At 38.1% G+C, this 15,879-nt stretch overlaps 3 protein-coding genes across 9 annotated transcripts; all 3 read left to right on the forward strand.

Moving 5' to 3' along the window:
* Positions 1-1,579: 1,579 nt before the first annotated feature.
* LOC116160044 (elongation of very long chain fatty acids protein-like) lies at positions 1,580-2,832 on the forward strand. The gene is made up of 4 exons (XM_031473174.1): positions 1,580-1,673; positions 1,723-1,913; positions 2,172-2,415; positions 2,468-2,832. The coding sequence occupies exons 1-4, from the start codon at positions 1,637-1,639 to the stop codon at positions 2,782-2,784; spliced, it is 789 nt and encodes a 262-aa protein (XP_031329034.1). The 5' UTR covers positions 1,580-1,636; the 3' UTR covers positions 2,785-2,832.
* Positions 2,833-4,599: 1,767 nt separating this feature from the next.
* Positions 4,600-15,272, forward strand: LOC116160043 (elongation of very long chain fatty acids protein-like). Of its 7 annotated transcripts, none has more exons than XM_031473170.1 (7): positions 4,600-4,688; positions 9,824-9,908; positions 10,038-10,253; positions 10,856-10,934; positions 10,983-11,173; positions 14,522-14,768; positions 14,815-15,272. In XM_031473170.1, exons 3-7 carry the CDS (start codon positions 10,224-10,226, stop codon positions 15,129-15,131), a joined length of 864 nt encoding a protein of 287 aa, XP_031329030.1. In that variant the 5' UTR covers positions 4,600-4,688; positions 9,824-9,908; positions 10,038-10,223; the 3' UTR covers positions 15,132-15,272. The 7 variants fall into 7 exon arrangements, with proteins under 7 accessions (XP_031329030.1, XP_031329028.1, XP_031329032.1 ...); XM_031473167.1 differs by lacking the exon at positions 4,600-4,688 and adding exons at positions 6,238-6,514; positions 6,581-6,770 and having other exon boundaries at positions 9,824-10,253; XM_031473168.1 differs by having other exon boundaries at positions 9,824-10,253.
* LOC116160045 lies at positions 8,441-9,232 on the forward strand. The gene has a single exon (XM_031473175.1). The coding sequence runs from the start codon at positions 8,571-8,573 to the stop codon at positions 9,213-9,215; it is 645 nt and encodes a 214-aa protein (XP_031329035.1). The 5' UTR covers positions 8,441-8,570; the 3' UTR covers positions 9,216-9,232.
* Positions 15,273-15,879: the final 607 nt, after the last annotated feature.

Below are 15,879 nucleotides of genomic sequence, written 5' to 3' on the forward strand. Positions count from 1 at the left end.
TCTGCACCTGAGAATGAATTTTTGAGAAGTACAATGAAATTAGCCTTGTTCTTCTCATTGCCAAGAAATTTTTCTTGTGATAACGTCAGTACGGCGCGGCGTTCTTATCGAATTGTACTTCTGTCGACTGATGTTTCTTCGTGCGACGCAAACGGTGCCAAGACTTACCTAGTTCCTGCGACATCGGGGTATTCTGAGCAGCCGTCTCGTAAAGGCAACACTAATACGTAGATGTTCTTTTATCCCCACACGGTTATTATCTTTTATCCCTGCACAGTATCCTCGAAAATGAACACTCTGATTTTATGAATCTAGAGAATTGTATTCGTTTCGTAGCGCTGTAAAATCTTAATTAATGAATAAAATTGAAAAACTTTGTAATAAAAAATATTCCTTGAAAACCCCTCTATAAAAATGATCTGAGGTTATTTTTTTGTAAAATGACCATAAAAAAAGTGGTAACAACCAATTGAAATTTTTTTACAAAATGTTCCTCAATTTTCGTTTATAACTTTGTTACTTTTGGATATACGACTAAAAGTTACCGGACCAAAGTTGTAGAGAATTTTATTCTTATTCAAATATGTCTGAATAAATTTTTTGTGAGACCAATAGTTTGTCAGATAAACCATAAAAACCATTTGCACCCCTTTTTTCAAGATGGCGACCGCGGGACAAGGGCTGCAACCCCACAAACTTGGATTTAACTTTAAACTAACCCCCCCTTGATATCTAAAAAATAAAATTGTGTCCTCTGACAAACGCAACCCCAAATGTAACTTTTCAATGGACTAAAGTTCGAAGTCAATTTCCACAGAAATCTAAAGAAGAGAAATTTCTTGTAAGTAGGTACATTACCGTAAATTCATCTCAGAGGGGACAGCCGTAGGTCCTTTATAAAAATGTCAAGTCATATCTAAAAAAATTTCTGTGGCTAGGTACCAAATTTGGTTCCAAATCATCGAGAGTTTGTTTGATTCAGATTCCTGGTCTTTAAAACGTGGGGGGTCATTTTTTACCCCAGTGCATTATACCTTCCTTTACTAACGTACGGGAGGTAAAAAGTGCTACTGATTTACTAATTTGATCTCGAATTTGATACATATTTCGTGAAATAAGCACTATTTTACGATAAAATCCTCCCATTTCTCCGAATAGTATCTCCTGGTGTTTGTTTCTGCATTTGTGAGGTTATACGCAGCTTTACGACTCACACAGAGGACATCGGAAAAATGCGTGAACTTCCATATAATAGGTCAGGAGGGTCAGTTCGAGTTGCCACTATTCGTCGCACGTAAATTATAATCCCAGCCTTCAGGACCTTGCTAAACAAACGTTGTAATAAACAAACACGCGATTGAAGATTTTACAGTTTAATTTAGGTCAATTTTGACCCTTTATGCGGGAAAGTTTACACGCAATACCAGTTCCAGGAAATTTGGTTTGTTGTTTTATCCGGAATTAAACAAATTACAGCTTGCATGTGTAATTAGTGGAAGGTAAAAGCCTTATACTACTGGACTATATTGATAGCGAGTGATAATTACAGCTATATGTGTCGTTAATGAGAAGGGAAAATAATTGTTATGCGCTATATACTGTAGAAGTGCGAAGTGCTTGCACGCAATATCGCAAAATGTCGATTTTTGATTACCTTTTTGTAGATATTGCTGGTAAGTATTGACGTCTACTTACATCATTCTTTCATTACTTTTTGTACAGATCCTAGGGTTCATGATTGGCCGTTTATGTCAAATCCTTGGAAAATTATTGCAATTATAGGAATTTACCTATATATGATATATGTATATTTACCGTCTTTCATGTCAGATAAAAAACCGTATAGTTTAAAGGGGATTATTGTGGTTTACAATATTTTCCAACTATTCGCGTGCATCACAATTATTTATGGTGTAAGTAAGTATTTTATTATTGTCCTACAGCGTTATTAATCTAAATGTTATACATTTTCCATCTTTGCCAAAAAATAAATAATTAATAACAAAGTTACTAAGCTCAATGCAAGTGACTGTATCCTCGATAAAAATACGGAAAGAAGAACATCTTATCTAAAGTCACACACAAAAGAACGAAACAGCACAGATGTTCAACTACCACCATGTGAATCTAATGATTTTTTTTGCAAAATGTGCAATGCGTTTGTATTGCAGCTAGCTACATCAGGATGGACCACCCGCTATCGCCTAATCTGCGAACCAGTGGATTATTCAGAGAATGCGATGGCAGTTCGTATGGCAAGCTACATGTGGTGGACCCTACTGCTGAAGATGACAGAATTACTCGAAACGATTATATTTGTACTTCGAAAAAAGTATAACCAAGTTTCTTCTTTGCATGTCTACCACCACATTTCCACCCTATCTGCGGCCTGGATAGTGTGCAAATACGTTCCAGGTAAACTTTAAGCCTTGAAAGTACCTACCAATTTTGAAAATTCTGTATGTAGGTGGTTTAGTTACGTTCACGCCGATTGTTAACAGCTTCATACATATCTTTATGTACTCGTACTACTTGCTGTCGACACTGTCACGAGGTCCCAAAATGCAGAAAATTTTAATGTGTGTTAAATCTAGACTAACAATGCTCCAACTCGTGCAGTTAGTCATCATAACGTTACAATCAGTGCAAATATTTCTACCAGGATGTGCTATAAGTAACGTTATCGGATTTCTAGGTTCGGCAAATGGTGTCATTAATGTTCTGTTCTTTATTCACTTTTACAATAAGAATTACGTCAAGAAAAAAATGCTACAAAGTAAGTGACTTGTGTAGAAACCCATTTGATGTAGCCATTTTGCTAAAATAAAACGTATGTACAAGAAGTTTGTGTTCGTGCGATTTTCATACGATTTTGCGACCTATACCATCGCTTAAAATATATATGTACGTAGCAGAAGTAGTAAAAGTATAAAGTAAACTACGAAAATATTTTCTTAGAATAAAAATTAACATAAAACAATTAAAGGAACAAATAAATAAAACAATTTGATGATTAACCTTAATCAGTACCACAAAGGCTAATCAGATAGCTTCTGTGAAAATAATGCTCATTTTCTGTATACTAGCAATTATGGCGGTGAGCTTGGTTATATTTTTGCCTAACCTCAATCCTCAATTGTGTATTCTGTATTGCGTTAAAGCTACCTCCTATATAAATGAACATAATCGTTTTAATGGAAGCTATATCGAACGAATTTATATACTATTCAGTGATTTTTATGGTAGTTCTTAAATTGAAATATGTTCTCTTATGTTTTGTTTAGATCATGCGTACTATGCGGAGAAAAGTTGCATTTTTTCACTTGTTTTCGTTGCTTACTGCGCGAACGGATCAAATTTAAAATTTAAAAAAAGCGCAATCTATTTCCAGAAATAAACAAGGTTATGTTTATAGAATTACATTATTGATTTATAGGCGACATAATACTCCAGTGTTGTAAGTCAAAAATTATACGTTACGTAAAAAACCTCGGATACACTATAATTAAGGACACCGCCAAAAACAATTTATTTGCGTTAGTTTGTAGTACGCACGCGATTCCGTTAGAAAAATTAGGTTCGTGTATTTTGACTATCTTTCACAATTGGTTATGGAAAACGCAGTCTCTATTACTGAATATGTCAGATCTTCTTAGTGTGTACATATCTCTCGAATTTATAAATGAATTGTCTTGTCTGAGTTACATTACTGCCTTCGAGTTAGGGGAAGTTTTTATTTGAGAGAAAGCAGGGAAGTATTTTTCTCAAAGGGACACCTTCTGAAAGATTTTCACTTGCTCGTAAATGCACACGGGTCGATTCCTCGATTCCCAGTTTGGATGTTGCTCTCCTAAAGTCCTAACGGGAATGATGCGGTTCAGGTCTGCGTCAGTTGTGTTTGAGAGATATGCGTAATTATGTTGCAAAAAAAACAAAAACACCAATAAAATATTCAAGCTAATTAATATGACAGCCAGATGTGTATATGCTTTAAAAAGCTATTTTAGATGCATAAAATTAGGCGCCCTTCAGAAGAAATTTTGTCATTTAAAAGTAAACACAGAGAAAACAATAAACATAAATCCCTATATCTATACTTCTTAATAATTCATTCATTGAATCTATTGGAGGGTTAATTAAACTTGAAACATACGATAGTCGTTCAACATTATTATAAACCAGAAGATTAGTACCGCTACTCAAAGAGAGCATGCAAGTTGTAGGTACCTATTATGGGAACTTTAAATAACTCTTTCATGCTAGAAGAGATTTTTCATTTACTGTGGATATTCTTAGTGTTGAAATTATTTGTGAATGAATTGCTGCCATTTTAATTTATAATTATCTTCTGTTACAAATAAATCAAAAGTAAGTGCAAAAAATATTGTATATACCTACCACGGGACCAAAATTAATGATACACCTCGATCCTTTGGTATACTAAATAACTATTATTATAAATACTTCTCTTATTTACCATACCTATCGAATACATCCCAATCCGCAAAATTATCTACCGCCGGCAACGAAATAACATTAGGTACAAGGTAAGTTTACTTAAGCAAAGTTGACTTTAAATGACAAGTGCGCTAACGGCTAAATGTGACACACATCATCGTTTAATGAGAGTTTTAAAAGAAAAAGCTTATTACCAACGTCCTCGTGAAACCAATTCGCGTTAACATAAGGTACCGTTTTTTGCATTATTAACGAATTGTGCGCAATTACCTCCGTAAGTAATGCAATTTTTTCGTTATTTTGTGTATTTATTGAGGTTATGTCACAAAAAGTCACAATTTGAGTTTAGATATGCGCGGCCTTTGAAATTAAGGGCTGAAATGTCGATTTCATTTAAGATTCGGCCAATGGATGTATTGCAACATCGCTAAATTTTTTGACATTCTGGTATGTAATCCAGTTCTGTTAATGACTCCTTTGAGTATCTACACAAAATGTTTAGCATTATTTTACCATATCTATTGAGTTATTTACTTTATAATGAACTACGACTTGCCTCAAGGGATTCACTTTTCTTTCACTAAAAAACGCCCAAAAAGGTTATGTATCTATTTCTTAGTAAATTTATTTTTGAAATATGAATCCATCCAATGATCGTATTTATCATACCGGTTCATGATGGATATTTATATCTCCGTCCTTTGAATGTGGCCGCTAACATCATTAATAACATTAAGGTAACATGAATTACCTAGTTCATACAGGGGCATCCCCCTAGGGTGCGGGTGCTCTGCGTTGCAGCACAAAAACGGAAACCAATTACAATACAGTTTTTTTTAAATTGCAGCTGACAATTAAAAGGACCAAAATATACAATCCAAACGAGGCGCGTCGCCTATTATTGTATTTTAGCACTTTCATACTACGACAAAAAATGATAAATTCATTGCAAAACACTACAATTAAAACAGAATTTTTAAATTTTTTAACAACCTAACATCAACCCCAATTAGAGAAAGGTGTTAATAATTTATTAATAGTGCAAGAAACTAAATACAGCACATACTTATAAATTTCGAACGGGCCATTATGACGTACAGGCCAGGTGTAAATCGCCACCCCCCCCCCGGGCCAGTCCGCCCCTGGCCGTACTGTTTAGGGACGTAAACTGTTTGAGCAGCAACCCCCCTATGCAATTACGCACATACCAGTAATGGAACCTTTAGTGATAGCCTCGCCAAGTACGTGAGATCAAAAATTTGTTGCTGTCGAGTTACTTTTGGAATTTTTGTTTACACGGAAAACCGTATGAAACATGAACTTCCAAAGGGGACTCGATAGTCACTCATTTTTGATTGCCTGTTATATCGTATTGTTGGCTTAACATCGTGTAAATTAAGGCCTGATGGTTTTGGTATGAGCAGTATTGTGGCCTTATTTTTTTTGTCTTGATGATAGTTGCACCATTGCTACTCTGCTCTAACCTGAATTGCGACGAGAAAGTATACGCTGAAGAGAGGAAATTCTTATATGTGACCTAGTCACCCTCGAAACAGATGATAATCTACACTCACGAAGACGTATATTCGTAGCGTTATAATCAGTAAATAGCAAGATAACTGGGACGAAAATACAACCCAACTGCGACAGTCTGTAAAAAAAATGAATATATTCAGTAGCACCAGCAAGAATGAATGAAGTATCTGCTCTTAGGAAGAGATGCTCTCGTATTCCCACAATGTAAACAAAAAGCAGTAAAGCACTACCGCAAAGCAGAGTGCCAGTGCTCTGAATGTCAACGTGAAGAGAGGACGCGCTGTTACGTGCTCTCCGAAAAGTTTAAAATTCATCGAGAATAGTGGTTGGGGGGTTCGCAAACCCCCTATTTTTGTTAAAAGTGATACCTCCGCTGCTGTTCGGTAGTGAGTGCTGGCCGGCAAGATAAGCAAGATATTTCGCAGTAGTGCGGTGCACGTGTAATTTAAACTCTTACGCGCGCGACTTGCGGAAAGTAAGTGCACAACTCTCCGCCGTCTTCTACATTTAATCCGACAAGGTAAATAGTACACAGACCAACATCCATTATTAATTATTAAACGCAAAAATCGCCTTTTAATTGCAGCCTTGTCGGATTCACGTGTAACCGCACATCGCAAATTATCCGCCGTTTGACCTTTAGGTCAAATTCCATCACCATATCTATACCTGCATAAATAGATATCGACCGGCCAACAGAACAATAACACCGAGATGCACAAGAAGAGTACCGCCCACCAACGACGCGCAGGGGCCGGCTCGTCGAAAAAATATGGGTGAGGCAAGCGCTAACTTTGCCGCCCGAATGAAAAGGGCAAAAGGTTTTTTGTTTGTTAATTGGTTCTTTAATACAAGTACCACCAAACAACGAGAAAATTAAATAAAATCGTAGCAAAAAAGGGCGTTTTTTGATCGCTGATAAAAAATTTTCTATGGGGCCGATTTTGTTCGTTTTTTTTATCGACGCAGAATTTTGTTTAATTTAATCAAAAGTGTTATTCATAAAATATGGACCGTTTTCGAGTTTTAAGCGAAAAACTGAAAAAAGTCCGAATATTTTGAGGTTTTTTGGCTGCCAAAAGTTGTGTCGGGAAAAAATTTGTGTGTACTCTTCCAATACATGTTATTTGGACCCAAATGGACCATTTAAAACAATAAAATCTTTTACACCACCTTTTGCAGGTCAAAATTATATAACATACTGGACTATCAGTATTTCAGTAGCAAGTACGATAAACTAATAAAAAAAAACCATGCTATCCTATTACATATATCGCAAATTAGTGGCCTGGCTATATTTTACAATCGCTTTCAGTAAATTGACATTACAAAGATTTATTATTATACTACATTATTATAATAAAACATTTTTTTATATTTTTAAATTTCAAAAATGCCGCCCCTAAAATTATGCCGCCTGAGGAGGCCGCCTCGCCGCCTCACCCCACGAGCCGGCCCTGACGACCGGCGCGTCTCTGTTTCCGGATCGCGCGCGCCCCGTGGCCCCTCGTGTTCGGCCCATTACGCGTACCAGCCACGGTTTGTCGAGTTCGTCCTCCCGGACACCAGACGGAGGGCCCCGCTCCCCGACGCCGAGAACCTCACAAGTGTGCAAGTGCGGCACGGCCTTGCCAGACGAAGGAGGGGCGGGACGTTGGGCCAGGCACCGTTTAAGACTGCGGGACCAGGCGCCAGGAGGTGTGCATTTACTGCGGAAACCTTTCCACCACATGCCGGCCGTTGCACCAGCACGAGAACCCGGATCACCCGGGAAGCAGTCTCTGCAGGACATTAGAAAAGGAAGGCCAAAAACCCTCCGAGGCGGGGCTTTAATTGCCACAATAGCAAAGTCGAAGTCCACCGTTTAGGGGGGGTTTTCAACTACAAGGAAGCATGGCGACAACGGGTCTGACCAAAACATCAATTCCGTCATCTCCCGGCAGCAAGCCGAGTTATTTCCAGCCTACTGGAAGGCGGCGCCATTCAGCGAGCGGGCAGAGGTTGAACCAAACCCACCTTCGGGTTTCACGGCCACCAACTCGCGCGAAAGCCTGGCACCAGAGCCCTCAAACACCTTTGGCCACCAGTTGCTCCCGAGCCGGAATCGATCGCCCTCCCTCCGTGCCAGCCTGGTAACCCCACTCAACCGTCAACTAAATCTTGGACTACGTTTTGCCAAACCCTGGACCGCGGCAAACCGGACCATCTGAGTGCCGCTCTTCAGCGGATGTGCCCGCACCAAAGGGACCAAATGCGCGGATTTCGATCCCCGCCCGCACCAACCACCGACGACACGGCCCCGGCTTCAGGACTCTCCACCTTGCGCACTCCAACACCTCCTTGCGCCAAGTTCTCGGGGACAAAACGCAAGAGGGATTGCTCGACTCCCACTCCCACCTAGGAGGTCCACCGACGCAGGAGACGGTAAGCCGTTGCCCCCCCCCCCCCCCGCCGCCATCGAGGTTCTCGCGCCATCGCGCTCTGCGACGTCACCCTGCCTACCATCACCGGCCGTTCTCCCCGGGAGGGGCGATATAATTACCACCGATCCAGCCGAGGAACTTCCGAGTCGCGACATGCTTCCACCACGACTCCGAGAGGATGCCTCCTTCCTCGCCCGGCTGCGTATTTTAAAGAGCGGGGCCGGTGAAGCAACGACCGAGAGGCTCCTCCATGCTGCCTTATCAGGCACGATTCCAGACCTGGAGAGTGCCATCCAGGCGTATATGGAAGTCCGCTTTCCTGTCCGACAGAGGAAGCCGCCTAAAACACACACTAGGCCCATACCACCACCGCCACCAGCACGCTACGACGAGCATCTCAATTCGCCAAGGCGCAAGATCTCGATATTAGACGGCAAACCTCTGTCGGCCGAAGAGGCCTCTCCCCCAATGGCCGACGTCGAAGGCTTCTACAAAGCCATTTTCACCAGGCCATCACCTCCGGACCAGGAGCCAATTCAAGACAACCCGGAGCCATCCAAGGCGGTATACGTCCCAGTCACGACCGAAGAGATCGAGGCCGCCAAGCGCGGTTGGTCCAACTCCGCGTCATCACGATCTCGCAAGTGCGAAACTGCCCCGCCAAACATCTCGAAGCACTCTACAACGCCTTTTTATACCGGCGTTATACTCCAGCTTAATGGCGCGCCTCGCGAACGGTCCTTATCCCCAAGGACGGTGACAGGAGAAGTCCCGAAAAGTGGCGTCCCATCACTATAGGGTCCGCGCTGCAACGTTTGCTGCATCGCATTCTAGCCAAACGTCTAACGCGCGCGGTATCTTGGAACCACCACCAGAGGGGCTTTATCCACCAAGAGGGACACCTGGCCAAGCAGAGAAATTAAATAAAGATGAAGTAAACCCACAACATTGAGGGAGAACTTGCTATGTTACTCAAGGAAAACAACTTTGGAAAGTTAATACAGTGCCTAAAAGACATTAGGTAATATAATCAAAGAAATCTAATGGAATTATTATTGGTAAAATAAAGGATGACAATTCTGGAATATAAGCAGTATTATCTACATACCTCACTTGTCTAGGACTATAACAATTTATTGTGCACATACACTAAATAACACTAGCAAATAAAAAGATACAAAATATACAAATATAAAAATATCACAGTTTATTTTTACAATAAATCAACAAATTGTACAGGACTTTTAACTAGGTACGTACCTACTTTATCACCATACAACGGTTTCTTTGATATTGGTAGTTGGTAATATCCAGTTACCTAGATCTTTCGTTAATTTATGAATAAATATCCTACATCGTCCATTTTCTTTCTAAAATGTCTAATCTAATTGCATACTTACTTTTAGATACTGTTGAAGGCACTCCGGAGCAAAATTGGGCTGGAATATTCCTAAACAATACAAACGTAACCATTGTTGATAAAATAACTAGGTAAAGAAATAATTCTGTAAATTTTTTTGTACGTCAAATCCACTGTGGACCTGGTTCCACTTTCCAATAAAAGAACTCCAGTCAGAACCCGAAAAAGAAAAGTTGCGAACTCTATTATTCTTACCGAAGGTCCATATAGGAATGAATTACTTTTCAAAAAAAAAGGAAGCTGGGAAAATTGTTCTCAAGAGACCTTTGGGTTCCAAAAAAGAAACCCCATAAGGAAGATGATACAGTGAGTGCATATTCTGCTGATGCGAATTGTTTTTGAAAACAGGCGGCGTTTGAATTTGATTGTATGACGAAGTTGGGCGCATGAAGAATGTGCAGGCACCATTAAAAAATGTAAGATTTTTGCGGTAACTGCAAATAAATAGTTTTTGTACTTTGATCTGTGTGTGCTCATACGAGTATACCTTTCCTGTTGCTAATACCAGCATATTTACGGTTATCTTTGGATGATGTATGCAGCTAATTTGGAATTTGTAACTTAACATTAATAGGCCACTAGTAGTCTTTCCAAATAAAGGTTTTAACTATAACCCAAATTACAATGATTATGAAATAGCAGTGCTTACGCTTATGATGCTCATAATGTACGCCACAGTTACCCTACCCACATATTATGTATATGAACGAAAAATAACAACATAATTGTAAAAAATTGTAACTTTGTTTTACGGTTTGTACTCGTACAATGTGAACAAGTCACATTAGAAATTATTTACATAAACTCTAAACTTTCTCGTTTCGGTGGTGACCGCCAAATCTTTTCGCAAGTTTGTATATAGACAACTGGTACCTATTAATTATTATTAGGAAGCTCAAATATTCCTATGTAATATCCGTTTAATTACCATTTATACTGATGAGCCATAATTTCAATTATTACACAGTGAAATGAGTAGTGGTATGCAATTGATGTGACATTTTTTTTTCAATTTTAGGAACACGAAGTGTCTGTACATCCATTTAGTGAAAAAATGTCGACTTCACTGTATGATTATCTCTTCGTTGAACTTGCGGGTGAGTTGAGGATTTGCAAAGCAGTACTTTCATCAACATTTTTTACAGATCCTCGGGTAAATGACTGGCCTTTCATGTCAAATCCCTGGAAGATTTGTGGACTAATTGGTTTTTACCTGTATATGATTTATGTATATTTACCCTCGTACATGGCTGATAAAAAACCATACAGTTTAAAGGGAATTATTGCCGTGTACAATGTTTTCCAAGTTTTTGCGTGTTCCACAATTATATACGGGGTAAGTGTTTCATATTTTGTTGTTCTTACTAATTATATTTCTAAAAATCTGTGGTAATTTGTTGTACTGATTTCGTCTAATTAATTATTATTCGACAGTAAAACGCTTTGCTAAAAGCATTTTTTTCGTTATTATTGTTCATTTGGGTAAATATTATAGCCATAAATATGTACCTATGTGATAGCGCGTTGTTTTGATACACTTTTTTGAACGCGTGTTATTATTTAATTACTGAAAATACGAGTACTATACATGTATAAGGATTTTAAACTTTTATTTAATTATTTACATAAGCCCTGCATCAACACACTTGTGAGTTATTTGCATGAAATGAACATTATATTTTGTTGTATAACTGCAATAGTTGAACCAAAGACCTGCGTTAAGCTGTTCCCGAAAAATACCGGGATCCCGCAGCATTTTTGCGTGATTAATCCCGCATATAAATGGAGCGGGATCCCGCGGGATTTGCGGGACTGAGGAATTTGTCGACCAAGGGGACGACTCTGTTTACTTTGCTAATAAAATGCGTAACGGAAAAGTTATTTCTAAAATAATTGTTAAAAATGTACCTACTAGGTATGATATTTGAGGCACTTTAGAAGTTCACCTTTTTTTGTGCTTTACAAATTACAGGTGAGGTTTTATTGAGTTCTAAGTTAGGCTGAAGGTACTTTTTTGTTGCATATTGTGATAATTATCGATTTATTTTAATACAGATGTTAACCGCACAAAATTGCTTATTACTTATTTAAAATTTTGCGGGAACCTGCAAATACCGGGATCCCGCGGGATTTGGTAACATCTAACGATCCCACAAATACCGGGATTAAGATTTTGCTGCGGGATTGCATTCCCTACCCGCATTCCAGTCCTTAATGCTAGTCGCGGTCGCGCTTCTATTTGTCATTTGGCCGTCTTCTTCGTCTTTGACATTGTCTTCATCTATTCTACGCCTTCGTTATTCAACACTGCTTCAATTTAACATATTAGGTATATCGAGATGGATTTTTGCATTTATGTCGAGATTTTGTGTTCTAATTAAAAACTTTCCGAATTAAAGATCAAGGATGTCCGGTGATGCAAATTTAAACAAGGAAAATGAGCCATCGATCGCCATTCGCACGGATGCGACGACTTTAGTACTTGTTTTACTTCTGCAAATATTGGCGTGGACGTTAAAATAAATCTTTGACCATATGCTTATCGAGCTGTGCATTTCACTCGCACTTGTCTATCCTAGTTGCTCATATTACAAGTACGAATGTTGAGTATCTCCACATAACATTGACTAAAAGCCCTTGAAGAGAAGTGCACATATTCAATAGCTTTAGTTAGATATGGCAGGATATAAAAATCTACAGCGGTACCCGTTATTAAATTGCAGTAGGTACTTTGAAAAGGTCGCAGCTAGAGTGAAGGTGAATAGGAGAAATTAATGTCAACGCTGTGCTCTTTATAAGTAAATATTACGACATTAGAACTTGAGAAGAACGCGAAAAGTGGTAGGAACGTAGTTCGATTAATCACACAGCTGGATAAATAACTTCACCAAGTAGTGCAAACTACTATCGCAGATTGTAGTTAATATGTGCTACTATAATAGACCATGGGTCACAACAGTAAAACCCTCCCTTCACCGTGGGAATTTCCGACACACAAAATTTGGTTGTTCTTACCATCTAGTGACCAGTTTAAGGTTTCAGTTGTTTGCCACTTGCATAATTGCATCTGTATAATTAAAGAAATCTGAGGTTTATGGCATTATTTTGTAACGTTTGCCTCGACATCAAATACTCCGATTTAAAAGTTAGTTCTTCGTATGCAATGTAAAAGGTTTAGTTGCACACACATCTGCAGCATAACCCAGAAAACGCAAAGAACAACTATATTTATGGCATTGTTTTGTTACTTAATTTCTCTTGGCTTCAACTATTCCAAAATTATTTTCGTAAGAAAGTACACATTAATGGACATTACTTTGTGTTGATATTTTCCCCCCGTATCCAATTTTCCAGTTTTCCGTAATTGGTTCTCTATATACAAATCTTAGGAAACTTTAATGAGATGAAATAGCAAGAAAATACTTCAGCTATTATCATTGCTTTAAAGAAAACCTCAAAATTCCGATTACTTCCGAAGATAAGAAGAAAAAAACTGAAATTGAAACTGAAAAATGAAATTTTCGTTTTTATATTTTTCTGATGTTATTTGAACGGATACAAAAAAATAAAAACGCTTTCTCATTTCCACTTTTTGAACTCTACGAGATACCGTGTTTTCAGTACGTTTCGATTCATCATCAATTTTATTTATTTGCTTATATGACCCATAAAAAAAGTACACAGTGTATTGAATTGCACTTTTTATTACGAATACAACGATGTATAGGACACGCAAAAAAACAAACTGTTGGTTTCAACAGGATGGTGCACCCGCGCACAACGCCCTAATCGGGGAAACTCTTAACTATTTGACGAGCTCGGCTACCTGGAACGGTAGCTTGTATTAAGTAATCTATTATATCGCACTTGTCTAAAGCAGAATCTATGAATTTTTCGAAATTGAGCCCAGAAAGGCAACCAATCCATTATATTACTGTCGTACGGTTTAAACTGAATAAGAGGTAACTTAAATTTTCGTTTAGCTGGAGCCATCTTCAAGCCTACTGGACTAGCCTTGAGACCGACCCAAGTTCGTCTACAGAGTCCAACAGCTTTCCAATCTTCATCCTGTAGATGTAAACCTTTTGGTATACAAGTAGCACTGCTCCATTTCTGTGATGATAGACTCTTCGGAGGTGTCACCTGCTAATAACAAGCTGTAAATCTCCGAGTTGATCACAGCAAGGTCTTCAATTTTGAGTTGCACTCCCAAAACACTTCTACTTCTTCGTGTATTACTGGCTTTTTCTTTAGTAAAATGTTTAATTATGTCAGTAATTTCATATGTATCTATTACTATAATTTTTTGATTAAATTTGAAAACAGACAAATCAAGGGACTTATGGAGATGATCAAGCGAACGCGCACAAATTTATTCAAAAAAAGAAAACAATCAATTTTAAGACTGTATGTATCTACTCTTTGATATTATGCACTGTTTTCAGTTAATACTCTGATGCATTATGTTGTTGTGTTAATGACCGAATAAATGACATGCCTATGTGATTAGATGCAACTAATGTTGTCATTGATATACTTAATATGAATTTTGGGAAACGTTACCACTCGCCTGCACTGCATTGCACCTGTACGCTGTTAATTCGTTTTAAATATTTAACACCACCAACTGTTTACACTTTACAATATAAACAGGTGAATTTTAAGTAATGTTTTTAATTTGTAGATGGCTACATCAGGATGGACCACCCATTATCGCATAATCGGTTGCGAGCCTGTCGATTTTTCTGAAAGTGAAATGGCGGTCCGCATGGCAAAGTTTATGTGGTGGAATATGATGTTAAAGATCGTGGATTTGTTTGAAACGGTTTTATTTGTGCTTCGAAAAAAATTCACCCAAGTTTCCTTCCTGCATGTGTACCACCATGTTTCAACTTTAACAATGGCTTGGCTGGTCTGCAAATATTTCCCAGGTAACCTTAAAATCTGAAAAATTAGCAAACTGAACACATTATTTAGGCGGATTACTTACCTTCACGCCGATGATTAACAGCCTAGTGCATATTTTTATGTACACATATTATTTTTTGGCAGCGATGTCGCCGGGTCCACAACTGCAGAAGACTTTAACATGGATCAAGCCCAAATTAACAATGGTTCAGCTTGTACAATTAGTTATTATAATAGTGCAAAATATGCAACTGTTCCTTCCAGGATGTGGCATTCACAATGTCGTTGGTTTCATATTTTTGCCAAATGTTTGTGTTAATGTCATATTTTTTCTTAATTTCTATACCAAAAGCTACAGAAACAAGAACGTATCAAAAACTAACTGAACTATATGTAAAGTAAAGCATTTCACCAAGTTTAATGCAAAATAAGTAACTTTAGAGTTACGAACTTAATTTCATTACCTATATCTAATTTTAGGGTGTATCTAAATGTAGACATTTAGGAAAAATATAGAACGATTCATTTGTCGTGTCTACTTATGTGAGGGATGTTACCTTATTCGGCAAAACCAAACAAGTTAAAAAGTCATTATGCAAACATAAATGACGGGAGCGTTTTTTCCTCCCGATAATTTTAATGCTGGGGCCGGGAAAAGGTACCCCAATTTGAAATGCTATATTGAAAACACTTTTTCTCATTAATTTTGGCGCGTAGAATCCAAAACAATTCGTACTTTTTCGATCAGACTTCTCAATCAAAAGTTATAGACTAGAAACCAATTTCGAAAAAAATTCAAAGGGCGGTAACTTTTGAACTAGAAGCCCAATCTTGGAACTGTTTGAAATTATGGATTCTACAGGCCACATTCTATAAGAAAATTTTTTTTCCGGGTCGATCTGAGACAATTTTTTTTTTGGGCTCAAAAAAAGCCTTCCTTTTTTACCAAAAATCGACTGCACCAAAATTTCTCGGGAAAACACTTTTTCTTATTAATTTTGGCGCGTAGAATCCAAAACAATTCGTACTTTTTCGATCAGACTTCTCAATCAAAATTTATAGACTAGAAACCAATTTCGAGAGAAAATTCAAAGGGCTGTAACTTTTGAACTAGTAGCCCAATCTTGGAACTGT

Source organism: Photinus pyralis, unplaced genomic scaffold (assembly GCF_008802855.1).
Source record: "Photinus pyralis isolate 1611_PpyrPB1 unplaced genomic scaffold, Ppyr1.3 Ppyr1.4_LG1, whole genome shotgun sequence".
Lineage (NCBI taxonomy): Eukaryota > Metazoa > Arthropoda > Insecta > Coleoptera > Lampyridae > Photinus > Photinus pyralis.

Excerpts from the sequence above, each read along its gene's own strand:
- LOC116160045 (XM_031473175.1), top strand. The coding sequence starts at position 8,571 with ATGCTTCCACCACGACTCCGAGAGGATGCCTCCTTCCTCGCCCGGCTG.
- LOC116160043 (XM_031473168.1), top strand. The coding sequence starts at position 10,224 with ATGAAGAATGTGCAGGCACCATTAAAAAAT. Across the intron at positions 10,254-10,855 it reads TGCAGGCACCATTAAAAAAT|GAACACGAAGTGTCTGTACA; the intron begins GTAAGATTTTTG and ends TTTCAATTTTAG. Across the intron at positions 11,174-14,521 it reads GTTCCACAATTATATACGGG|ATGGCTACATCAGGATGGAC; the intron begins GTAAGTGTTTCA and ends TTTAATTTGTAG.
- LOC116160044 (XM_031473174.1), top strand. The coding sequence starts at position 1,637 with ATGTCGATTTTTGATTACCTTTTTGTAGATATTGCTG. Across the intron at positions 1,674-1,722 it reads CCTTTTTGTAGATATTGCTG|ATCCTAGGGTTCATGATTGG; the intron begins GTAAGTATTGAC and ends CTTTTTGTACAG. Across the intron at positions 2,416-2,467 it reads AGTGTGCAAATACGTTCCAG|GTGGTTTAGTTACGTTCACG; the intron begins GTAAACTTTAAG and ends TTCTGTATGTAG.